This window comes from Alosa sapidissima, chromosome 3, assembly GCF_018492685.1.
Source record: "Alosa sapidissima isolate fAloSap1 chromosome 3, fAloSap1.pri, whole genome shotgun sequence".
NCBI classification, from domain to species: Eukaryota; Metazoa; Chordata; class Actinopteri; order Clupeiformes; family Clupeidae; genus Alosa; species Alosa sapidissima.
This window is the reverse complement of record NC_055959.1, coordinates 8,716,933-8,743,052: the sequence shown is the minus strand read 5'-3', so window position 1 is coordinate 8,743,052 and position 26,120 is coordinate 8,716,933. Positions and strand designations below refer to the sequence as shown.

Sequence of the window (26,120 nt, the reverse complement as noted above, 5' to 3'; positions counted from 1 at the left end):
CGATTATCTATGTGTGTGTGCTCTCTGCTGCCAATGCTTACACGAATATTCCTGTGTCTCATCATGTGTATCAAAGCTAAACACAAACAATCCCGCATGCACAGTAAATGAAAGAAAGGATGAGTGACGTGAATGACAAGTCTGATGAATTGTTTTTGATGATGTTCTCATGAAATTTGAAAGGGATATAATATATAATATATTAGAACCAAATAAGAACCATACCACACCTATGTTTTTTAACTGAGTGATATAACACCAAAGCTGTACCATAAGAGGGTCAAGATATGTACATATTAAACTACTGACATTTGGAAACAGAAGATAAGGCAGCGGAGGATGCAGGGGAGAACTGCTGAATGACTCTGTTATTGGTGGAGGGTTTCCCATGGGAAAAGTGGATAATTGCAACAGACCCTTTTTAGTCCACTTTTCTTTGTTCTCTCCCTGAGGTGTCATTGACACACACACACACACACACACACACACACACACACACACACACACACACAGTAACTTGGATGCGACACAATTCTAAATCCTGCCGTTTTGATGATATTGAGGCTTGTTTGAAATATGTCGACTACGCACTGAAGTGCTGCAGCATTCAGGCAGAGTGCATGTTATCTCAGCACTGAAGCACCCTGCTTTGCCTCTCCCAGGTTTCTGCACGGCGAGGATGGTAATGCTTTCATACAGAACCGTCTGGTTGCATAGCAACAAACTTATCAGACTGAGCACCCCCCCTTCCTTTCTCCCTAACCCCCTCCTCCCATGCTGGTACAACTACCACCGGCGAAAAAAAAAAAAAGCTTTACTAAAGCATCTCTTTCAGAAGGTAATTGAATGACATTTGATACACTAACCTCCTGAGAAAAAATGTAAGTTTTCAACTTTTGTACTCTGTCCTTCACCATTGAATGATAGAAAGAGAGAGAGAGAGAGAGAGAGAAATAGACAGAGAGATGGAGGGAGGGGGGCATTGGGCGATTCAGAGCACAATGGGTAACATCACTGTGGTTCTGCAGAAACACAAATAAATAAATAAACAAAGACGAGAAAGAAACAAACAAAATCAACATTTCATTTTGGTGTATGACTGTCAGAGGGAGAGAGGAGAGTACTATACTATCGCTTCTCAAAAATCGAACATAATGTTTTTTGTCTTTAGAGTACAGGTTACATCATCCAGGACTGTTTCTGAAGACTTACTTCTGAAGTGCATTTTCCATCTATCCATATTTTGTTCTCTCTTATATATGCACTCCGTCCCTCCCCCCTCTTGGCCTAATTTGTCCCAATCTGCACACTGTAGTCTCTCCTGCTGGTGTGAGGACTCAGCTGTGCTGAAGACCGTTGAGTTGAGGACGCACGAGTGTGTTGCTCTGAGATGAGTGGTGGTGGAGGGAATTGTGGCGTTTATGGTTGCTGTGCACAGTGGCTCTGCACTACTCCTAATTGTCACTTCAACTCTTGCGTCATGAGCCTTTTCCGTGTGTATCCCCCTCACCTTACAAAAACACTCATTCACACACACACATACAGTACACATGCACGGACACAATTGATTCCTGGCATTGAGACAACGTTGATTCCTGGCATTGAAACACGTATTGGCCAAATATTACTGGAGCTTATAGTCTAGATGGAACAGTTGAAGAGAATTGGCCTGAAAAAAGCAAGGGGAGAAGGAGAGACGCATTGAGAGAGAGAGAGTGAGAGAGAGAGAGACAGACAGACAGAGAGAGAGTAGTGAGGGGGAAGTAACTTCTTTTATTTAAACAGCTCAAACGCAAAGTGGAAGAGGACAGAGGGAAGGAAATGAAGAGAGAGAAACAGGGAGAGAGCGAGAGGGAGAGATAAAAAGACAATGAGGGCAGCACAGAGCTGGGAGGAGTAGAACGAAAGGGGAGAACGGGTAGGGAGGTATAAGGAAAGAGGGAGGGAGACAGAGCAATAGAGTTGAAAATCAAGAGGGGCAGGAAGGAATAGAGAGGCAAACTGAGAGGCTAGCAAAGAGGTGGAGAGATGTAGGACAAGACCCAAAGAGGTGGAGAGATGTAGGACAAGACCCAAAGACAGACAGGGACAGGAAGGGGTATGGCTGGTAAACAAGCAAGAGAAAGATGGAAAGAACGAGATTTAGACACAGATGAGAAGGTGTAAGCAAACAGAGGACAAAATGTATCTCTACAGATTTTGAAGGAAAAGTACGGTGGAGGGGGAAAGTATGTGAGGGAGTGAGATGAAAAAGAGCCGGAGCGAAGGGGAGGAAGGGCGAGGAAGAGCTCTTCACATGTGAAATATAGCGCCATGGGTCCTGCGTGGCAGACTCCACCTTGCGGCTCAGTGCCAATTCCCAAGGACACCGCCTGGCCTGACACACACAGCATTGCCCACTCCATTTGTTAACCAGCCACAACCTACATTAAAGGCACAATCTTTGATTCTAATGTGATAGACTTTAAAAGCACATTTTCCATACGTGCCTCTAGCTCTTGGCTCAGTGTGAACACTCATAAATAAAAGTCTGGTGTTTGTGCCCAGTCCTGGCGCTGTAAAGGGGAAATGAACATAAACAAATTCAGGCAATCAAAATGTTGCTTCACAATCAGAGAAAAGGAGGGGTGTACTTTGATCAGCTGATGAGCGGAAATATCAGCATTCTTTCCCCCAAATCTGTTAAAAGGGCTGTAAAGAAAAAGGTATACTTAAAGTTAATTTTATCAAGTAAACTTAAGTGCAGTTGAAGTATAATTCCCTAGTTTACTTTAAGGTTATCAGTATAAATGTGCCTGTGGTATACTTGTAAATGTACAGTATAAACTTGCCTTGTCGATAGGCAAGCCAAGTTTATTTATGTAGTGCATTTCATACACAGGGGTAATTCAATAAGCAAGCAGTTTAAAGATTAAAAGTAAATTACATAAAAGGACAATAGTTAAAGTGTACATAAATTACATAAAATAGAATAATTAAAAAGCATTAAAAGACACAAAGTGGAATAATTAAAAGACAGAGGGCCCTATTTTTGCAACGCAAAACCTGGCGCAAAGCGGATTATCATCCCGACGCAAAGTTTATTCCTATTTTACACTTGAGTTTTGCGCCATGTACTTCACTTTTATTAAGTTTTGCGCCCAGGGGTGTGGCAATTAACGGCCTAAAGTGGGGTCTGGCGCATTATCTAAAAATCGCTATCTTACACCTAAAAAGCATTACGCCACTGACAAGAAGTTGGTTTCACAGTGGAAACGCCATTTAAAATAGAGTATAAAAAAGTATAACGTATCAAATATAGCAGCTGCAGGGGCGTAGCACAATATCCTGAGCCCCTGCATAGGCAGTCCTGATGGGCCCCCATGTTTCTCAACCCAGGTCAAATAAAATATATTCCTCCCCACTCTCCCCATGGGCCCCTATAATCAGTAGTGGTTTTACCCCCAGTCCGACGCCCCTGAGCAGCTGTAAGCATTGCCTACACAAATGGCATGTAGGGCCATCACCAGTTGTTGTGACTACAATGGCACATTTTTCTGAATGTGGTTAGTGAAAATAGTACCAAACTGTGGGAAACAGTGTCCCTATTCCCTAGTTGTGGTCTAATATGAACTTGTAATTTTTAGCTGCCAGTGGTCAGTTACCCGAAAGACATTGGGCTTCCCGCACATAGGTAAGAGAAGTGGTTATGGTGCTCTAGTTTCTGAAGCATGTGAGTTGAGGGGACCAGACATGCATCCGGTTATGGTGTAAAAACACTTTTGCTTTCATTACACACATTTTTTCTAGGTGTCGTACATGTGTGTTTGAGCCATTTTGAAGTGGTGCATGGACAGGTGTTTTTGGGGTCGGCTTAGGCAGGAGGCTTGAAGCATCTGCAGGGTCAACCAAGGGGAATACACTTCAAAGGTATAGAAGAGAGCTCCCCTCCCCATATACTCAACTATTCCCTCAGACATACACACACACACACACACACACACACACACACACACACACACACACACACACACACACACACACACACACACACACACACAAGTCCCTCTCTATCTCACACAAACACACAAAGCCCACTGACTCACAAATAAAGCTCAAAATATGCACATAACAAAATGATATATAGTTATTAAAAGGATATATTAATATATATAACGTATTAAGTATATTGATACATATTAAGGATAACCATAGCCTCTACACACACACACACACTCATCAATCAACGGGACTATTCAGAGCTAAGTGCCAAGTCAAGTCACATACATTTACCACCCCAACCAGCACTCGCCAAATTAATCCACTTGCGCAGTAATTGGTTTTTCCTTTAGTATCCATGAACATAATCCCTCTCTATGTGTTTGGAATGTTGATGTTGCCATACAACCACTACCTCCCCCCCTCCCCCCTCCCCCTTCCCCCACCTTCACCTCCACCTCCACCACACACACTGTGTCTTTTTTTTACCTAAAATAGACCTTTTATATATTATCTTCCAGGATAATATAATGCTCTGTAATCCATATGTGTAACTGAATGGATTGATAAGTGCCGTATCCTGTAAGCCACATGACCACTATCGTGTCTGAAACTTTCCTCAGTCACGTGGCCCTTTTTACTGTAAGACTTCTTCGTCTTCAGGTTGGCCAGGCGACCGAACACGAGGGCCTCGTTTCCAGCGAACGGCCCCGCTGTGAGCGCCACTGGCTGCGGGTGTCAGCTCCGATCAGATCATGACAATGTGCAGAGTGCGAGGGAGAGAGAGAGAGAAAGAAAGAGAGGGAGGGAGAAAGGGGGGGGGGGAGAGAGAGAGAGAGAGAGAGAGAGAGAGAGAAACTGTGACCTGAGAGAATGAGTTGGTTGGACCTGTGCTCGGTTCTGGTTTGGCACGCAGCATAAGAAAACCCAGAGATTTTCTGCGCTTCTGAGGAAGTGTGCTGCTACTGAAGTGTTTACAAGCGTGAGGTGTGTGTGTGTGTGCGTCCCATTGAGGTGGGGGCAGAGGAGGAGGAGGAGGAAGGACAAAGAGAGTGCTTTTCCGCCCCCTCTCAGAATTCAGCACGGAGGACTGGGTCTTGTTTGAATTAAAACCTGTAAATAAATGATGCCTCGTTGTTTGAGGCACAGCAGTCCCACGTGAGACACACGGTCCTTTCCTATACTCTTAAAATGGTGGTGCAATCCCATAGCATTCCAATTCATCTGTCTTCGCCTCACTCTCTCTCCATGACTTCATCCTTCTGGCCCTATTGGGCCATGATATCTGAATGAGTGTGTGTGTGTCTGTCTGTCTGCGGTATTCCTCGTGGCATTGTTCCCATCTGAATAGGGCATGGTGTGACAATGTACCTCTTTGCGTCTGCGGTGTGCGGGAGCAAGCAGGCTCCTTTGGCCGCATTGACCGCTTTAATGGTGATTATGCCTCGGTGACGTGGGTGTGTGGGGGAATATCTAATTAGGACCTTTTACAAAACCACCTGCCCCCTCTGCGCCCTGGTCAGCATTTGTGTGTGTGTGCTGATGGTAATGGAAGATTTCGCAGGCTGGCCATGGGCGGGGGTAGACAGAGAGGGCTGGAGACGTGAAGGCCCACAGCTCAGTGCTGCTGCTGCTGCCTCTAACCCCCTCGTCCACCCACACACTGTCCTCTCACATCTGACGAGTGATGGCTTCTCTTGTGGTGATGAAAATCCCCCTTCCCTCCCTTCCCTCTTCATTTCTCTCTCTCTCTCTCTCTTTCTTTCTCTCTCTCTTTTCTATTACTTGCTTTCTCTTTTCTTTATTCTGTATTCTCTTCTCCCCCTTCTCTTTCTATCTCTCTTTCTCTTACTGGCTTTCTCTCTTCTGTATTCTCTTTTTTCTCTCTCTCTCCCCCATCTCTCTCTCTATCCCTTTTTTCTTACTCTCTTTTTGTCTATTCTGTCTGTGCTTTGTCTCTCTCTCTCTCTCTCTCTCTCTTTCTCTCACTCTCCTTCACTCTTCCCCTCTCCTGCTCTATTTCTCCACCTCTCCCTCTCTGCTTCCCGCCCGCTCCCCCTTTCTCTTTCACTCATGCCGCAAACCATGGCAAGACTGCAAATACAGCCAGTGATTATGTTCACGGTGAACACCAGGCAAAACGAGTCATTCTAACGGCATGCAAACCACATGCGATTGAATATGAATGTGAAGGGGCTTGTGTCTGTCTTAAAATTGTTTGTTAATACATTTTGCGGGGAGGGGTGGGGGTACAGAATATGATTATGTATTCATCCATGGTTTTGTTTAAATAAAAGATGAGTCTTTGCATGCCCCCCCCCCCCCTCACACACACCTCCCTTTCCCCTCTACTCCTCTCCCAACTGCAGCAGTGTGGGGAGTTGGGAAAAGAGCGAGAGAGATGGAGAGGAAATGGGGGAGAAAGAGAAAGCTTTAAAGCATCCAACAGAGAGTAAGAGAATGTATGTGTGAGGGAGAGGTAGAGAGAGCCAAAGAGAGGGACAGACAGAGGGAGAGAGAGAGAGATAGAGAGAGAGAGAGAGAGAAAGAGAGAGAGGGAAGGCAAACCTTTAAGCATTCCAACAAACGCTGCACACACACGTGCTGCCGGAACTGCAGGGTAGAAAGGCACAGGCAGGGGGCTGGCTGACCCATATTGGGTTTGATCAGTGTAAACGCGAGGCAGGCGCAGCACAGCGCACGGGAGAACGAGGCAATTTCTACCGCGCTTACCACACGCCCCCGCACATCAACCCTAATACTCACCTCATGCGCTTGTCTCGTTTTCTAAATTAAACAGGCGAATCAAAACACCAAATATGTAAACAACAAGAATGTAACCCCATCAAACCCTTTTACACACACACACACACACACACACACACACACACACACAGTATCTCTTAGCCCCCCTCATTTCCTCTGTCTGTCTGCCTGTGTTTAGAGTGTTGAGTTTGGAAATAGCTCACTGTGCACCCACCCCACCACACCACACTCCACCCCACATCACCTTCCACTGCAGTTTCCTCCTTTGCCATCTGACATGGACCCCGAGAGGGGTTGATTGGCAACAGATGCCACCAGGTTAAAGATGCAGGTGGATTAGTGACTGATGGCTTGAGCACAGCCAGTGGCATTTGTCAGGGGCTGTCACATCACGGCCCGCCACCGCCATGCCACTCCTCCGTCGTCAACGCCTGCCAGCGTGTCCAACAGCCACATGCTGTCCAATTACCCAGGAGGCAACACTGTTCCCAGAGCTGTGTTTGTGGTGCGTGTCCATTGTTCTCTGTGTGTGTGAAGTACAGTGAGTGCAGGGCTGAGCGACAAGACTGAAATGGGCTAGATGGAGATTGTAATGATTGATTTTTCAGTTGTAGGAAATTCGAACGAAATAATATGATCATTTCAATTATAATGTGGCCACTTCCTGCTTTCGGTTGTTAGCCAGATGGATGTCACTTCCTAAGGGCTTGAAATTTGATTTGAAGCAAAGATTCATGTTTCTCATGAGGATTTGTGGTTAAATGGATTTCTGTAAGTGCAGCACTGTCTCACACAATCACAGCAAGGTATTCTATTTAAACCCTGCTCTGGTGGAAAAGAAACTGTCACTTCTCTCTACTCTTGTCCTGTCTAGTCTCCTGTACCATACAGCATAAACCCATCATCAATCCCAGTGTGGCCTAAGATCATTGAAATCCTAAGGATACACATAAAAACAGATGCTACAACGGTCTGCTTTCTCTGTGTTGTGTTCAGTTCAGCTCAAGACTAGTAACAGTCGATTCCTAGCTAAGGAATTAGGTCCTGATATGTGTGCCACGTACGCCATGCTGGAATTTCAGCGCAGTTCCTCTGTGGGATGATGAAATTACTGGTGGGCATGTCAGCGCCATGAAAAGATATTTCAAGGACAGGTCCTGGACAGTGGTTTCATCTTATAACTGTCCTGCTTGTGCTTACAAAATGGCCACATTGACCTTCCTCTCCAAACAATTCAAAGAATATTTTTCCCTCCTGATCAGAGAAACTTCTCCTCTGCGGTTCTCACGGCAACTCTATTAACCTTGGACTGTGTCACGACTTCCAGCAAGTCAAGGTGGTGACAAATAGGTTGTCTACCTGCTGGCACAACTGCATGGAGATTTTTTTAAAAACACATCAAATGTTCCCGTTATTGCTGAAGCGGGGGAGTTTCTCACGTAAATCAAGACGTCCAATGTCCACACGACGGAGTGGATCCAGTAAATCTACACGGCAGAAGTGTGCGGTCATCATATATCTGCGAGTGGCTTTGATGACATTGAATTACTCATGGATGACGGACTGTCCTCCTCACGACTGTGGAGGGTGGGGGTGTGGGTGGGGGCTAAAGGGTGCCACTGGGGCCATCCATCAGTGAACAATGATTAAACTAAAGGGTGGAGCAGGGGTACGTGACCCTTCATCACCATGGAGCTCTGCTGTTGACCACATCATGGACAGGGCCATAAACCTCTCCTACTGATTACCTGCAGACGCATCAAAACCCAGTGGTTTTGTGCTGGACAGCGGAGGAGAAGAAGAAGAAAAAGATAAAGAAAAAGAAGAAGTAGAAAGAGAAGAAGAAGATAAAGAAAAATATGAAGAAGTAGAACAAGGAGGAGGAGGAGAAGAAGGAGAAGAAGAAAACACAGCTTTGGTGTTTGTCCATATATTATTGAGGGTGGCTGACATCCTTCTTTTTCCGTAGCTTCTGTAATCAGAGGTCCCGGGGTTAAGAAACAGGCAACCTAGTTAACGTAGCGGGCTGATGATGTCATCTCACCCTATAGAGCACCAGCAAGTGGCATGGTGTCAAAAGGATTATGTCTTTTTCATGTTTGTTTGCGTGCAAGTAGCAAAGAGTCATACATGTGTGTATGTGTGTGTGTGTGTATGTGTGCATATATGCTGTCTTGTGTGTCATACGTGTGTGTGTGTGTGTGTGTGTGTGTGTGTGTGTGTGTGTGGACATAAATAAATGGTTAAAATGTGTGTGTATGTGTGCATATAGTTTTTCTTGAGTGTGCATGTTTATGAGTTGGAGAGTATATAGATGCAGGATGATAAAAAGACATGACATTTAATTTGACATTTAGCTCTGACAACGCAGTGAACTGTCCAGAGATGTTGCTGTGCATACTAGATGACATCTGCATACATTTTTTAACACACACACACACACAAGCACAAACATTGGGTAATCCAGTTTAAATTAGTCAGTTTAATTGGTGTATGTTACACGTAAGCTGGCTAATCATCTGATTTAGCCCTTCTAAACAAGCAGCTCGGCTCGGAGAGGGTAATAAACTGTGGATGGATGATGGTCCCCATGATCTGGACGGCATGTGTGGAATGCCGTGTTTACACACGGATGGGCCGTTGCACAGACCTGCAAGACCCTCTCTCCCTCAAGGTCTGGACATCCCTTTTGTCTGGGAAATCTCTAATGGGCGACAGCTCGGGAAAACAAATCTGCTCCTTGAGCCCTGCACTCTCTCTCTCTCCAACCCGCCACCGCGGCATTGACACTGTCCATCTGCGCTGACGCGCCTAAGGAAAACAGGAAGGAAGGATGGCTCGCTCGCTCGCTTGCTCTCCACCTGATGGCGAGAAGGGGCGAGGTATCCAATCGGACTTCTCTGAGAGAGAGAGAGAGAAAGAGAGAGAGAGAACGAAAGACAGCGTCAAAGAGAGAAAGCAGAGTGAGAAAGCAATAGGATGGAAGAAGAGCAGTAGAGCGACAAACAAAGAAAGTGTGAAAAGAAAGACACGGTATGTAGCTAGCAACCCTACAGCATCAATAGCATATAGCGACAGGATGAGAAAAAGAGAAGGGAGGAGGTAAAGAGCAGTAGAGAGCTAATGCGGTATGCTAGGCTAGCTGTTAGCCATGACTCTGTCCTGTGCTCTGCTCCACTCTGCTCTGCGCTAGTGACGAAAGAGGGGCGCTCTGGTGTGGGCTTGAGTCCCACACACAGGGACAGTCCACTGAGTCAACAGCTGACACACCGAGCGCAACACCAGATGCCTGCATAAAACTCTGCCAATTCAACAGATGCACCGGGTACATACGAGCCCTGTCACGGCCTCTCAGAGAGAGAGAGCGAGAAAGAGAGAGCATGACAACTCAGACATTCACTCTGAACACGAAAACACATGAAAACACAACCCTTTCCTCTCACACTTTCTGGAGAGAAAAGAGAGTCTTGTTGGCGCTAACACGGGTACGCCTGCCGTGAGTTCATTTCCCGGCGCTTGGTGTTGGTGTCTGTGTTTACTGCCCGCATCGCACCGAGCAGCAGTGCATGAGGGATTAGACTGACTTTACAAAGCTATTGTGAAAATCCACTCCACTTACTCAGCTCAGAGGTAGCTTCTAGTCTGGATTATAGTGAGTCAAATTAGTTTCATCATGAAGAATGTACAGGAATATGCATTGTTATCACCAGCATCGTAGTGATTTTATGATAGTTATGATATGAAGGCTGAGTCAGACTGATCAATCAGATTATTCAGGCCTACAGTTCAAATCTAATAACTATAAAGAACGTCCGCACACTAATTGCCCCTGAGCAAAGAATTATTTTAGTCCGTGTAATGTTTCGGGGCCTGATTGGTGTGCAGACTTTCTTTATAGTTATTGCTTTTGTTTTGGCCCAGCACTCATGGTTCAGATTTCTTGGACGTGCTTCCCTGCTGCACACTTTTCATGCTAAAGTTCAAATCTGACTTCCATCGTCCAAATGTCCATACCCCTCTGAGTATGACTTTCACATGGCAGCAAATTGGACATGCTTGACACAACGCCACTTTTAGATCGGAAAGCAGCCCCTGAATACTTTCGCTGAGCTGAGCTGGAATGTGCAGTAACCATGCGAAGCAGTGCAGGCGGCTGGACACCCCAAGGGTCAGGTGTGATCCCAGGCCAAACAGCCATTCATAATTAGAGCAGATGTTGGCAGCTGGAGACCAGCCGCAGGCCTGCATTTACTGTGTCCACTGCCATTGCACTGTTTAGTCTTTCGCCGCCGGTGTTCCCCTCACCCTGAGAGAGAGAGAGAGAGAGAGAGAGTAGAGGAGGGGGGGGGGGGGGGCAGAAGTCTAATGTGGCGGAGTGGACATCCACTTAGGTTTCAGCCTCTCCGGTATGCCCCACTCCCCCGCACCGCCCCTGGCCTGAGGTTGGATGATATCACCCCTAGGGAATTGTTTTTGTCTGAGAGTAAACCGAGTGTGTTTACCTACTTCACAACTGCTACTCTTAAAGAGTGCTGCCCCACCAGACAGAGAGAGTATGGGAGTAAAGAAGAGAGGGAGGGAGGGATGGAGTTCCTAGAGAAGTCTGTCCATCAGTGCTATATGCATTTTGGCGATGGTAATGCGTCTGTTCTACGCCATGACTTTCGGTAATTCTAGCCACTTTAGCATGGCCGTTAACGGACCGCAAACTGAATTTGCCGTAATGGCTTTTCCTCTCCTGGAGCACGGGAAGATTTTAACAAGCTGACACAATATCCAGGATCTGGGAAACTCTCTCTGATCCCCCCCCCCCCACCCCCACCCCCAGACATAGACAGCCACCGGCCACACAAACACACAGACACACTCAAACACCATAACAGCCTTGGTATTGATATGTGGGTCTAACCGTCTTACACATAAATCAACTCCCTCCCTCTCAGTCAGGATATGAAGCGAGAGTGAAATTATCTCATAAACTGTTTTAAGGGTAGCACAGCATCGCAGTTCTTCACTAGTTCTTCACCAGACGAGCTCTTCTGAGGCAGTTATCAGTCATTCCCGACAGCCTGAGAGCCTCGGAAGGCACTCTTCAACGCCCTAATGATGCATTTAAGAATATAAACACCCCCGCCGCCATTACCACTACAGACACGGCAATCATAACAACATAACAACAATGAGCTGGCCTTGGGACTAGAGCAGTGAAACGGGCCTTGATTGGTGGAGCTTTTACGGTAGCACCACCGTCAGTACGCCATCTGTCATTTGACACCGGCAGACCGGACCATGCGGCGGGAATCATAACCGATGGAGTATCTTGGCTAAATGACTCCATCTTATCTTGCAGTGATTAACATACTTGCTAATCCCCCCGGAGTCTGTGGATTGCGCTGGTTTTTCCTTTGCCCCCAACCCCCACAAACCCACCCACACACACGTACACACTCACACTCACACACACACACACACACACACACACATACACACACAACACACAATGGCTTGACCTTAGTACCTCCATTATATCACAGACACAGAGACTGAGGAGGAGTTTAGATTCATATTCACTTTGTTTGTTTTGTTTTGTTTTGTTGCCTTTATTTTCTCCCTTCCTTTTCCTGTAAGAGATGACACAGCTCCCCTGTACAACCCCTCCCCAAACACCCCCCCAAGCCCAACCCCCACGTACTGTAAGGATCGTGTGCCATTCCCATGGAGTAATCTGGGCGCGGGCCGAGAGAAGAGCGCGAGTAAGCGTTTATGTGAGCGCGGGTCCATGCGGTGCGGCCCATCGCACGCTGATGACTCAGGTGACCTCGGGCAGCTCGTCCGGCGTGCTGAGCTCCAGCAGGCGTCCTCTCGTGTCAGTGCTGACAATGATTATTTGGTTGAAGAACTACTCGGAGGAGAGAGTCAGAGCCAGTGACTGGGGTCATTTTCACTGTATTTAGACCATTTTCTTTGTATAATCCTTCATACAGAAATAATAGATGCTTTTGGGTCTCTTGCGATTTAAAAAACAAAATCATTTAAAAAAAAACCTTTCTATGCTTTGTATGCATTTTGGTTAGAGCCGTACCCTGAAAAAGACACAAACCAAAATGTTGTTGCTCTTTCTGCTTAGCCAAGTAAATAAAGGCTTTTTAATTATTTACAACACTTTAAGAGCCTGAACTTGGCTTTTAAGCCCATCTGTTTTCTTTGGTTGTGTTTTTGGAGTTGTGGCTTTAGGTGGTTTGATTGTTTCATGTTATTTGACACGATGTCAGAGGTATGTGTTCCTCTTCAGTACCCCTGGGAGAACAGATGCTTTGTCTACAGACTGGACTTCAGATGACCAGTCAGTATGGCTACACAAGCACTCTGCCTAAATATAGAAAGAGAGAACAAGAAAGAGTAACAGAGAGGGAAAGATAATGAGAGAGAGAGCAGGAAAGAAAAAAAGATGGAAAAAAAGGGGACACCTTGAACGCCTTGATCCCTGACTCACCGACATACTGCCTTGACAGAACTTGCAACCGCCACATCACGAGCAGATCATTTTAAAGAGAGGTGCGCAGGCGTGAGGAACGGACAGTGGAGAGTGGAAGGGAGGGGGGCAGGGAGAGGACGACGTGTTCTAGGAGCCAGTGACCCTGCTCTGTCCTCACCGCTGACAGCAGCTGATGAGGCTGAATGGCTTTTGACCTGAGCCTGACTTACTGATTATAGGCACACCATTCAGCATGGAGAGGTGGCGAGCCACTTGTTAAATGCATGATGGGAGTTGGAACGTGTGTGTGTGTCTGTGTGTCTGTGTGTCTGTGTTTGTGTGTGTCCGTGCGTGCGTGCATGCATTCATGTGTGTGCGTGTGCATCCACAACTGTTTTTGTGTGTGTGTGAGTGACATCCTGCTTTGCCTGCTTAGATTCTATGTGGAATTTTTTGTCATAATTAAAATATTTGTAAGTGTTGTGTGTGTGTGTGTGTGTGTGTGTGTGTGTGTGTGTGTGTGTGTGTGTGTGTGTGTGTGTGTGTGTGTGTGTGTGTGTGTGTGTGTGTGTGTGTGTGTGTGTGTGTGTGTGTGCGCGCGCGTGCGTGTGCGTGTGCGTGTGCGTGTGCGTGTGCGTGTGTGTGTGTGAGGGACCGGGGTGGTGGTGTGGGGTTATGCACGGGTGTCATTCCAGCATTCCCCGTCGGACAGGACCATCATCGTGTTACGATAAGCGATTCCTGAGCTGCTCTCGTGGAATGATGCTTTTGGATTCAGCTGTGCGCCGTGAGCGGTGCACATAGTCGTGCTTCCTCGCACCCCACCTCTCTCCCTTATCACCAACACACAGCTTCTACCCTCTCCCACAGGGGCGATTTATCACTCCACCACTCACTTTGTGCCAGTGGGCTACACATACATTTTTATGGCTCACAAAAGACGCCTTCGCTTCAGAGACATCAACAAGCTTTTTTCTCCCTCCTTAGGTACATTATTATGACTGGGAGCTGGATGCCTCGCAGGCCTCCAGATTACTATCTGGTTTATAGAATAGCCCAAGCTACAGAGTCATCCTGAACATTGGAGGGCAGGCCTTTGGATGTCCTAATATGGGAACCTGGAAGCGGTTCCCACAAGCACGAAAAGGGGAGAAAAAAGCTCTCGTGCTGCGAGACAACTGAAGGAACGGTAGGATCCACGTAGACTCCTGGTAGTTCAGACAGAGGGGACTGTACTGATATGTATCTTGTGTTGTTCTAGTGGCACAGAGAAACTATAACACAGTAATGGAGAAACAGAAGTCACTGAGGGAGGTGTTTTTTTTTGTAAGTTGTTAGAGCGCTGACATTTTCATTTGTCTCTTCCAAAATCACATAGCCAATTGTATGTATCAAAATGGCCCCCAAATACAAATGAGATTGTTTTTTTTTTTCTCCCATTTCTTACAATTTCATGATCTAATGAAATAGAGCAGGCACTGGGGATGCATGCGTCATCAATTTAATGGCCATTTCTGATTGGGTTCATGCATCAGTGAGCGAGTAGGAGCGCTAGCTCTCGGAGCGCACCGAGGCCTCCGGGCCGAGAGAGGGGGAGAGAGAGAGAGATGGAAAGAGAGAGAGAGGGAGAGACCGAGAGACAGAGAGAGAGAGGGCGACAGGCTCATTATTCTGTTCTGCAAGGGCGACACTTGCTGCGGCCGTTTGCCTCTTGTTTGTGGAAGACCTTGCAGGACCCCTTATTAGCTGATGGACTGTCGAAGAGGGCCAGGCTGCCATTTTCTGTCACTACAGTACACACACACACTTTCCTGGACCTCTGGGCAACTTTCCCCGCACACTAGGAGCAACCAATCCCAGCACATTCGGAGCAAACGCGGCCCCATACATCTTGTAATGAAAGCGCTGCATAATCTGCCTGGTAAAGCAGCCTCCAATCTTTGTTGTTGTTGTTGTTGTTCAATCGTTGTTGTTGTTGTTCAATTTTGATAATTCACACACTCTCTGTCACTCAACATGAAGACATCTTCATCAATGTTTTATTTATCTAAGTTTCTTTATTCCTTGTCAGCAGAATACCTGCCTTCGTTGCTTTGTTGTCAGGAGCAGTGCTTTGTATTTCAAAAAGCTCTCTATTCTACAGAGCGCAGTCCTATAATCGCTGAAATCATACTCTCAAATGTTTGGGAACCCAAACGATGACAGAACACATGCTGTCACTATGCTGCGAGCTGCTCAGAGTTGCAAATGTCTGCTGAGCTGAGCGGCTGCGTGTGGGATTCAACTATCATGCATAGGGCTCATGTCATATCACGTCCACAGGCATTTACACAGGGTGCTCTTCAGTGACTGAGCACCGCATTCTTTAGCTTGACGGCTAGTGCTGTGTCATGAAGTCATTGTAGACACACACACACATACATACAGGTCACACAGGTCATTGAATCCTGCTTGCACTGCTATGCTGGGAAATTGGGAAATGGCCTGTAAGGTCCGAGTGGTTCTGGGGCACGCCAGTATCTCAGGGGAGAGTTGGACATGTCCCATACTCTCCCAGAAAGCTGCCTCCATCCATATACAAAATTCATGAAATGTACTATAATAAAACACACATACGATACTGTCCTGTCCTAATGGCACCTTGCACACTGTATAAAGTATTTAAAAAAAAGTTGATATATGGATAGATTGGTTGGCAGACTGAATTGATGTAGACTGCAACCCTTGCAGATATGTAGTCTCTGACCACTACTGCCTCCCAGTGAACACACTGGTGGAGAAGTATGACGGTGATTACAGTATCACATTTCTTCAGTTGGCAGCGCATACTGTACAGATGTCTTACATGCATGTTGTCCTACTCAATGTGCTTCCATCCGTCTCTCAAATGCCTAGAATTATTAGGAGGTCATGAACTCTTTTGAGTGGTTTTTATGCTGTCGCTCACAGCAGCCATGGTTCCGTCCTCGTTATACTGATGTTGGCCATTGTGTTCCAGGATTACGGTGACATGTTAAGTAATGAGGTTAATGAGAGTGGCGGAAGTGACACAAATCCACTAAACCAGGCGGCTGCACCAGCTGAGGCGTGTTGTCACCTCCGTTAACGCCCCTCCCCCCCCCTGTTATCTTGAGAGCTTCCGTATGGAGCTGCCTTGACGACCCCCCCTCATCCCCTTGTCCGTCTTCGATAAGCCATATTTCATACAATATGGTTTGCAGCTTTTTCTTTGCTGTTGTTGATGCAGTCTGAACTGTTGTATATTTCTTTGACATGACAGCAGAAGAAAGTGGTCTTCCCCTGTCCAGATGGCTTTTCAGACGCCGGGATAATGAGAAGCATAGCCAAGAGACTTGCGAGTGCAAGGGGTTAAAGCTGCTTTACAGATTGGAATGTACAGCTGGTTCTCCGAACGTATAGCTGAGTTAAGTATGATGGAGTTATGACAAAATCACAAGCCTCTCCATGTGGCTGGCCAGTCACTGGAGTGTGTGTGTTTGTGGTGAATGCTGTAGCAACAGCCCACACATTTGTGTTTTTCTTTTTCTTTTTTTAAAAATCTCAAGGTGAAAGGCTTCAGGAAGCATCTACTTTTGTAGTGAGGGCTTGCCATGGTTTACAGATGGAAGGCCTCAGGAAATGGCACTATGAAGATGATGAGAAACAGGATTGCAAGCCAGTACCGGCCTGTAAATTGCAACTTCCTTCTGCAAGGAGTTCTGATTTAACACGCTGTTGTCTCTTGTCTTGCATCCCCCCCCCCCCCCCCCCCTATCTCTCCAAGATTTTGGACAGGTCTGCGATCGTCGCATAACAACATCCGCTCAAAAGATGTTCAACAAAGAACGTAACCCCAACGAAATAATAAAAAAACAACACACACAAGAATAGGGTAAAATGTACAGAAGGTGAGAAAGACCAGAGCTGTGTGGCGCAGAAACACACTCGACCGAGGATGTCCCTGTTGCCCTCAGTCCTGGAGAGATCCTGCCTCATGGAGGCAAGAATATGAGGACTTCGAATGAGGTGGATGATAGAGATAGACGAGCTGGTGGTGATGACCCACTGCCCCCCCCCACCCCCATCGACCCTCAAGAGCTCTTACTGGTCAGATTATAGAAGCTTTACTCCACACCGCACAACTGTTGGAGCTCCACCAGCTGCCTGTGCTGCGTTGTCATCCAATAGCCCCACCAGCCGTCCAGCCAGTGTCAGCCAGACAGCCTTCTCAAAGCATCAGCTCACGGTTGTCACCAAGCACCCACACCTGTTCTGCCACAATTATGGAGGAATGAGTGTTGGCGCGGCTTCGGCCGGCTAATCGTCATCACTCTGGGGCTTCACTTTGGCATCCTCCCAGAGCATGGGTTTTCAAACGATTGTGACCCATGGACCACCATTCTGAAAAATGAAGCAACCTTGGCGTCCACCATGTATTAAAAAAAACATTGAATCCCACATTGAAACTACATTATTTAATGCATGCTTAGGGACCACAAGTACTGTCTCCCCACATCATCAGTGTGCTGCGGACTATTGGTTGAAAACCTATATCCTATAGCTATGACAACAAGCCCTGAACTTGTTACCCACAATCTATGCCAGGAAGGAGAAACACTATGACAGGGGGGCTTATGCATGAAAATATAACAATTCTTTGTTGTCTCTTCTCTTGCGTGTGTCAGTGAATGGCATCCATGCGACTTTACCACTGGAAATATAATTTATGAAAGGTCAAGGCTCCCAAATGAGGATGATTCAAGATTTAAATCTTGTTACATTAATTTTCATTTTTTTATTAAATTATTATTTGTATTCACCGCTCATGAATAAATACCAGTGACCTTTTCCCTTAACACTTCTCCATGGATATCAGTTGCTTCTCTTTCAGGGGCTTGAACAATGACTTTTGCTTATTTCAGCGTTGTGCCAGTGGATGTAATGAGAACTAGACAAGTGTCACATATGCAAATGTCAGTGTTAATAACTCCCCGCCAACGAACCGCCAGGAGAGAGCAGAGCGGAGTCTGCCACGACTACATGGCCCTCACCACCATCCCGAGTCCATCTCCTCATCCGCTAAGGATGATTACACATCCATTTTCCTTCTTTATGTCCTCACAACTAGACTGCAAACACACACACACACACACACACACACACCACACACACACATACACACACTCACACATCCACACAGTGTTTAGATGCATCTCGTCAGCCCACCTTTTTGATATTCTAATAATGTGATTACTTAAGCGTGTCACGGATACGGGTACGTGTGTGTGTGTGTGTACATGTGTGTGTGTGTGTATGTGTGTGTGTGTGTACGTGTGTACGTGTGTGTGTGTGTGTGTGTATGTGTGTGTGTATGTGTGTGTATGTGTGTGTGTATGTGTGTGTGTGTGTGTATGTATGTGTGTGTGTGTGCAACCGCCCGGCCGCCCACTCACCTCCCCCTGCCTGGTGCCTGAATAATAGATTTGGTTTATACATATTTCACCTCTTTTGTGTGCAGTGTGCAGACGCTATGGATGGCAGGGAAAGCCTCTCGTCAGTACGTGGGGGGATTCCTTGCTTTTCAAGTTCTCCAGGATGCAGAGCACCTCCGCAGGGCCACTGATTTCTCCATCCCAATGGCATAGCTGATATATTGGTATTAGTCTGACTAAACAATATGTTGAATAACTGTGACTGTAGACGGACATTGTGTGTGTGTGTGTGTGTGTGTGTGTGTGTGTGTATGGGTGTGTTTGTATGTGTGTATGTATGTATGTGTGTGTGTATGAAACCAAGTCAAATGTTGATTGATTGATTGGTTAAATTGACATTATTGCTATAAAGCATCCAATTATGATCAACATGGATGAAGGCGTAATTTTTGCTCTACTTTAGGTTCTTCGAGAGACCATGGTCTGCAGGGCAACTTCCTCTTTATATGTTTCTACATAAAGAGCCCGAGACCCCCTTAACTGTGTCCAGTCCATGAGGAGCCATAGAAATGGACAGAGAGCGAGCGAGTCTAATGCATGACTGAGGAGCACAGTGGGGCATATGTGGGTGTTTCCGGTAGAGTAACGGCACGGCCCAAGAGGCCATCTTTGCTTTGTCAGCATAAACAGCCTGACAACATAGCCTTGGGACGAAACGACCATCAACAGCCAGATCCAACTCCCCTGTTTCCCACCGGAAACAAAAAACAAGAAAAGCACAACACCAAAATGATGTAATCAATTTTATAATTTTCTAGCATTGACCTTTTAAAAAGTCCAATGCTTGTCCATCACACGTAAAGACTGTAGGTTAATTATGAGCAGCGTTAACCTTCAGAAATCAGCCTGTCTCTCGCTTTCATGTTTTCCTGAGCAGTCAGGAAACCATTGGTAACCTGTCTGGGGGTTGTAATTACAGAGAAGAATGCTGTAATTATCTATTCTTAATCGATACAACAAACATGACATTACAATATGAATTACAATAAGTCAGTATCCTCATGTTCTTGATTGGGGAAATTGAACTGCAATGCAGCCATATATATATATATATATATATATATATATATATATATATATATATATATATATATTATTGATCAGTTGGGTTTAAAAAACAATTTTATAAACAGTGAAGGGAACGTTAAGCTGTAACAGGAAGGTTTGTGGGACAGCACATACTGAACTAGATTCAGCAGCTTTTCATGGCTCTCTGTGGTTATTTCAACTCATATATAGATCAGTTGTGCTCCTACTGTGATGCCCACAACCACAATGTGGACGTGCGAGGTGGTGATAGTGATGGTAAAAAAAGCACTCACTTGTTCACATTTTATGGTGTGGTTATGGCCGTTGCAATAGGTGCGCAACTAGAATGTCTGAGTTGAAATAACCACAGAGAGCCATGAAAATGAGTTAAATCTAGTTCTGTGCTGTCCCACATAACCAAACATGATTCAGATGTATAGTACATAATACAACAACTCTCTGCTCCTTAAAGGCAAAAAGATTGAGCACATTTTTTTGCAATACCCTCAATGGATAAGATTACACCCCATACCTGAAAGAAGTTTGCCACGGTGTGAAACGTCACCAAGGTAAGGTTCACTGAGGTTCTTAATCAGATTAATTTCTTAATCAGCTTTCAGTTAGATATCAGATGCCATCTTTAAAAATGCATTGTATTGTAAAACCCTGCTGTATTATCCACTCTGTAAAGCCTCCATCTTAGAACTATCTAGAAACTATTGCTGTCAAATACATGTAGAGGAGTAGAAAGTACCCTTCTAAATGTAGTGAAGTGGAAGTAGGCTTATTGTAAAATATATGTACAAGTACCCCAAAATTGTACAGTAAGCTATGTGTATTTCACAAGTACTATTCAATTGTACAGAGCAGTAGGCCACTTGAGCAAATGGCCTTAGTTACTTTTCACCCCAGCATTTTTCATAGTGTGCTGAAACAGGTTAAATAATTTCTGCAATATTGCAGATGCATCATTGAAGCAGCATCATTGGTTCCACAAACAGTTAAATTAAGTTATTTGGTATATATCCAAGTACATAATTACAATGTGTTTAACACATGTTTTTATGAGACAAGGTATCTCAAACAATTCACCCTCATTAGAACGGATCTTATTCTACCGCAATGATTTGAGTGGATGGTAGATGGATAGCCTACTTGCATGCCGAGATGAGACAACGGATCGCTGATAAAGGTTATCATTTACAAGGAGAGCAAAGCGGATTTGGAAACCTGATGATCAAAATTACCGAGAGAATCTGAACATTTCGATATGATTGCACATTTTCTGTATTAGATCGTAAAGACTCTATGTAATAGCAGGTTCGAGTACGTCTGAAACCACGTCACGTTTCAATGCTCTTGGTGGACCAGAAGTTTGGCGTGTCAGATCTGGAGAGACCCTCGAACAACACGGACGCGCAAAATCGGTTTGGCATATTTCTTGGGGTAGTGGTGGACATTTACTCAAGATGTCTCATTGCACTATAAAATAGTTTTTTTTCGACAAACACGGAAGGACCCGATAACATCGCAGGTTTTGCGCAACATTCGGATTATTGTATCTTCTAAGGAAAACGCACTGGGAGTAGGCAGTATGGATTGCAACGAAAGCCAAACCTTCCCCAGAAAGGATTTGCCTGCGGTACACTGAAAGTGCAGGAAATGCTTATGGGAACTATCAATTCCTTATCTATAAGGTGAGGTTTCGTATCAGAAAGTTTTGGTTTAAGTACATTTTAATTTTCTATGCGTAACAGAGTCCCTGGAATACTTTTTCACGCCGACAGAATTTAGAAACCCGCATGCTATTGTTTTCTGTGCCTACAAAGGCAAAAGCTTTCCAACTGATTAGTACAGAAACTTGTGATGAACCACTGGCATTTGATTATGCTTGTTTGTTTTACGCAGGAGACAAAATAGGCTAAAGTTGTTCCGATCCATTGTGTTACGAACAAATCGCATCCTACTGTAAATAGGGGACCTACCGCACAGCATCACTGGCTTTTACTGTAGCCTGTGTCACATATGGGTTAACAGATATCTCTCACAAAGTAGTTAGACGACATGTTTTGCTCTGAAATGTCAACTGGGACTAAAACAGAATGTATAACCTACACTGCTAAGTATGTTGGTTTGCTCAAAGCCACGGTTCATCTCCCTGTTTCCTGATCACCATCCTTGCAATTGCAGGATATCATTGCCAGACGCTCTATCATGACTGATGGCGAGGGGAGAGAACACTTTCACAACTTGGAGAGCGAGGGGGAGAGAGGACCCATTTCTGCTCTGTACCGAGCGCCTGGTCAGGGCGAAGACACTGGCGATGAGGAGGAGAGGGGTAGCACATGGATCCCTGTGCCCGAGTCTACTCGGGCGCAGGGTTCCAGCGGGCGCGACCCAACTCCGGATCTGGCGTCGGATGATGAGGAGCAGCCTCCTTACCCGTTACTTGCGCCTGTTGTGTTTTTCTGCATGAAACAGACCACTCGACCACGTAGCTGGTGTCTAAGAATGGTTTGTAATCCATATCCTTTCCATTATGTGCCCTCATGATGGCAGCCCTTAATTGCAGTTGACAGAGGTGAGAGGCTCCTTTGATTAATGTAGTGGGATACAGATATGACGGTGATACATTCCCCTATTTAGACCTAAGATATTTTGCCTCGCAGGCTATAGAAGATCTTATACACATATCAAACAAGTAGCCTAAACTGAGAGTGTTATTTTTTAAGCAAATAAGTTATGCTTATAAAATCCAGGAGCAATGATTCTGCTGGGTAAAAAAGTGTGATATTTATATAAGTCTGGATAATTATTTATTTTCTTTGCATACTATCATAATTATTCTATCTGAATCCTATGACATAGCTTACAAAATAATAGTATTGTTTTGCTTTTAGCATAATTAAACCATCAACTTCAACAACCAGAGACAATGGCCTTTCACTTCAGTAGCATGTAAGTGTAGAGCACAACTTTATAAACATTTTAATGATCTGAGGGGAGACTGAAATCCACTGTTGAATTGTTTCTGTAATAAGATACACAGTCTTAGTCTTTGGCTTTTAAGTTTACCTGGTATTCTGGAGAGAAAGTGTTCACAACATGGTAGTGGTTTCTGGCGTGTTACGGATCACAATTAATTTAAGACAGTGATGTGAAGGCCTGCTTAGATGTAAGCTTTTACTCCTCCATTTTGTCATCTGCATTTTGTTGATGTGTTAATTGGGCTCTTCAGTCTCCGTGGACTGTGTTCAGTGCTTTGCCTGGTAGTGTTCTTTGAATTCTGGTCCCAGCTGTCAGTCAAGCTATGAATCTGTTTTATTCAAAGAGTGGTTAATTTGCAGACATAACGCTCATCATTGATAACACAAGAAATATGTTGAATTCCTTTGACATACAGTATATTTACAACTGTTTGTATTTCTCTAGCTTTTCTTGTTAGCTTCTTTGCTCCAGTGAAATGGTGAAATGATACATCATGTGGCAGGGCTATAGTAACATGGCATTGCATGTGGTGAAAAGGCATACATTTTTCACAGCTCTCTTGTTATCATAATATTTTACTTGACCATTGCACTGGTAATGGCGGATTAAACAGACTTGTGGTACAATTGCTAATGTTGTCACAGCCAAAACCAACCTTAATGCAGTCAAAACAACATTGCATTGCTCACTTTGTTACTCTGGGGAGCACACATTTCCCTTAAATATGTCTTATAAAAACATGGCAGCAGTCTCTGACGTTTTAAATTTCTGCAGCTATGGGTGAACTGAAGTTTTGATTTTCAGTTATGGGTCAGAATGAATGAATCTAGCAAAATTAACCATTTGTATTCTCCTGTCGGGGATTGGATAGGGTTGGTGTGTGTCCTTAAATCCCAGACAGTCATTCTGGAGATTATTATTCATCAGTTAAGATCATTTATATTCTACATTTCCTCTCCCTTCAGGCCTCTTAACTTGGAAATGGCTTTTTGGCCCCTCAACTGGAAATTGTTTTTGTCAGATGAGAGTTATGAAAGTGACTTTTTGGCCCTGTTCGATGTGCACGACACATCGCCTTAGTGCGAGGGAAAAAGCAGCTTTCTTCACAAAGTCCTCTCTCACTCTCATTAGGAGTAATGAATGAGTTAAATCACACTGCCCCCCTTCTTTGTCCATGTTAGATTTCATGCATCATAGTCAGAGATGTTGATTTGAGAGATGCTGCGGGTTCTTGCCCTGCTCTCCTACCCTAGAGACAAATGCAGATAAATATTTGACATGGATAGTCAGACTAGCTTGCGTGTGCGAGATGGGTTGATGGTTTCTCCATGTTTTGATTAGTCATCCATAAGTGCTTCCCCACCCACGCACACGTGTTGAGCCGTAACACTCCCAGTATACGCAGCCACGATGACTAATTTGTGTACCAGTGTACATGAGATATTAATGGCAGAGCTTGACTTTGGTGCCCATTCTGCGTTGCTATTGTCATGAAAGACAGCTTATCTCTGAAGAGAGAGCTGTGTACTGTTAATTATGATGGCCTACTATTCTATTGAGAAATCTTTTGAATGAGATGAGAGAAAGCATTTTATATAATTAAGGATATCGATATGCAGATTTTTCTTTCCCTTGCCTGTTTCTTGTCTTTTGAAAAATTGTAAATTGGCTGTAATGCTGCTAGTTCCACTGTTATTCCAATAAACCAATCTCTGACACATCAACTCATGTTGAGTTACTACTGAAAGGCGTTCAGCATAGCAAATCGGAAGAGCATTATGACTGCGACTTTGTCGTGCATCACAATCGTTTGTGTCTGTCACAAACGTGAAAGCCCAAATCCGCATCACTTTTAAGCTGCTCCCAACGGGTGGACCTCAGCTTCTCTTCATTAAAATGTCCCCTCGCAGGGTGTGAGGTGCCAAAGGATCTTTTGACACATGCACAGATGGGGGGAGGGTGGGGTGGGGGTCTGCTGCTGAATGTTTTTTTGTGGAGAGACACCATGTGCTGGCGATGCTGAATGCTGGCTGGATGCAGACATGTGGCCGTGCTCGTCTCAGCCCGTCTCCACAGCACTCTGCTCTGCACTCCACCTCATCTTTCATGTCAGGATTTCACTGACGTTTTATTATGAGAATCGAATGGGGCATTGCAGGAACAGGCCAGATCAGATAGGGTTGAAGGCTGACTTTTATACTAAATAGTTTTAAGTGGAAAATATGTATGATTGTTATGTTTTGGAAGTAGATGGTGAAATATCCCAGAGTCAACCATCCACTGCGACACAGATTTCTCTCTCTCTCTTTTTCTCTCTCTCTCTTTTTCTCTCTCTCTCTTTCTCTCTCCCTCTTTCTTTTTCTCTCTCTTGCCTCCCTAATTCTATTTCAAAGACACGATGGTAGATGCTTCCAGGATCCCCCTTTCACAAAAGTCGATGATGGTCAGATGGTGCTGTGCCCTCAAACTAAAAAAAAAAAAAAAAAACTCAATATGTTTAAACCACTCTCACGCAAAATGCAATCACTCTCGGGCTTGCAAATCAGAGGAGGCAAATCCAGTGTGTCCTCCAGGCTCCTGCCTTTATTAGCCTTCTGTGGGCTGTGAGCTGGCTCTCCCTCGACTCTCCAAATCCCCAGAAGGGTCAGCAAGATGGAGTGAAATCAACTGCCATGAGGGCAACCCTTCACCTTGGTTCATAGGGAACAGGTGACACATTTAATTTAGGCCAAAGGGGCAACAGAAGAGCTGAGATTTAATTAGTGGTGTCCCGTTTATGAAAGCCAATCACAGATAAACACACTGATTAGGCCGATGTTTGAGTTTGATTAATCTCTGTGCAGCGGGTTTGCTGTATATCCTTAGGCCAGCTGTTTAGAGAGTGTTTAGGGAAACGACATGGAACTAATAAGACTTGTGCAGTCCACCAACTATCCTGCAGGGCTTGTTTTTTATTCAGAGGCATTTTTATTTCTAAGATGGTGCCTGAATGTAATGTTCGCTACACTACAGTGCCTCCAGGTCTCAAGGAAGCCAACCTTGTTTTGGCATCCATCACAAAATGATATTCATTATCGCACCGATGAAAGCTTACTCTGAAATACATAGGCCCTCGCCTGGCTCGCATCCAGACACCACACACACCGAATCAGGAACACTATTGCAAGCCTCTGTGCGGTTGGGATATTGGAACTGTTGGTTCTAATAAGTCTTTTCTCTCATGGGTTTGACATTAGTCTGTTGGCAGTACTGCTGAATGTTTCTCTTCTTTACTTTACCTCTCTTGGTGTTGTATGGATCTGCTCACAGGTATTTCAGCTTTATGTTCACCATTCCTCACTGTTAAAATGTTTATGGTGTGTCTGTGTGTGTCTGTGTGTGTGTGTGTGTTT

The 26,120-nt window shown here is 45.0% G+C and overlaps 1 protein-coding gene across 1 annotated transcript in view; it reads left to right on the top strand.

The window, feature by feature from the left end:
- The first annotated feature begins 20,857 nt into the window (after positions 1 to 20,857).
- cacna1ha (calcium channel, voltage-dependent, T type, alpha 1H subunit a) overlaps positions 20,858 to 26,120 on the top strand; it is a 101,179-nt gene continuing 95,916 nt past the window's right edge. Inside the window, 2 exon segments of the mRNA XM_042087784.1 lie at positions 20,858 to 21,437; positions 21,931 to 22,265. Of these exon segments, the coding sequence (XP_041943718.1) occupies positions 21,955 to 22,265 (311 nt within the window). The 5' untranslated portion in view covers positions 20,858 to 21,437; positions 21,931 to 21,954.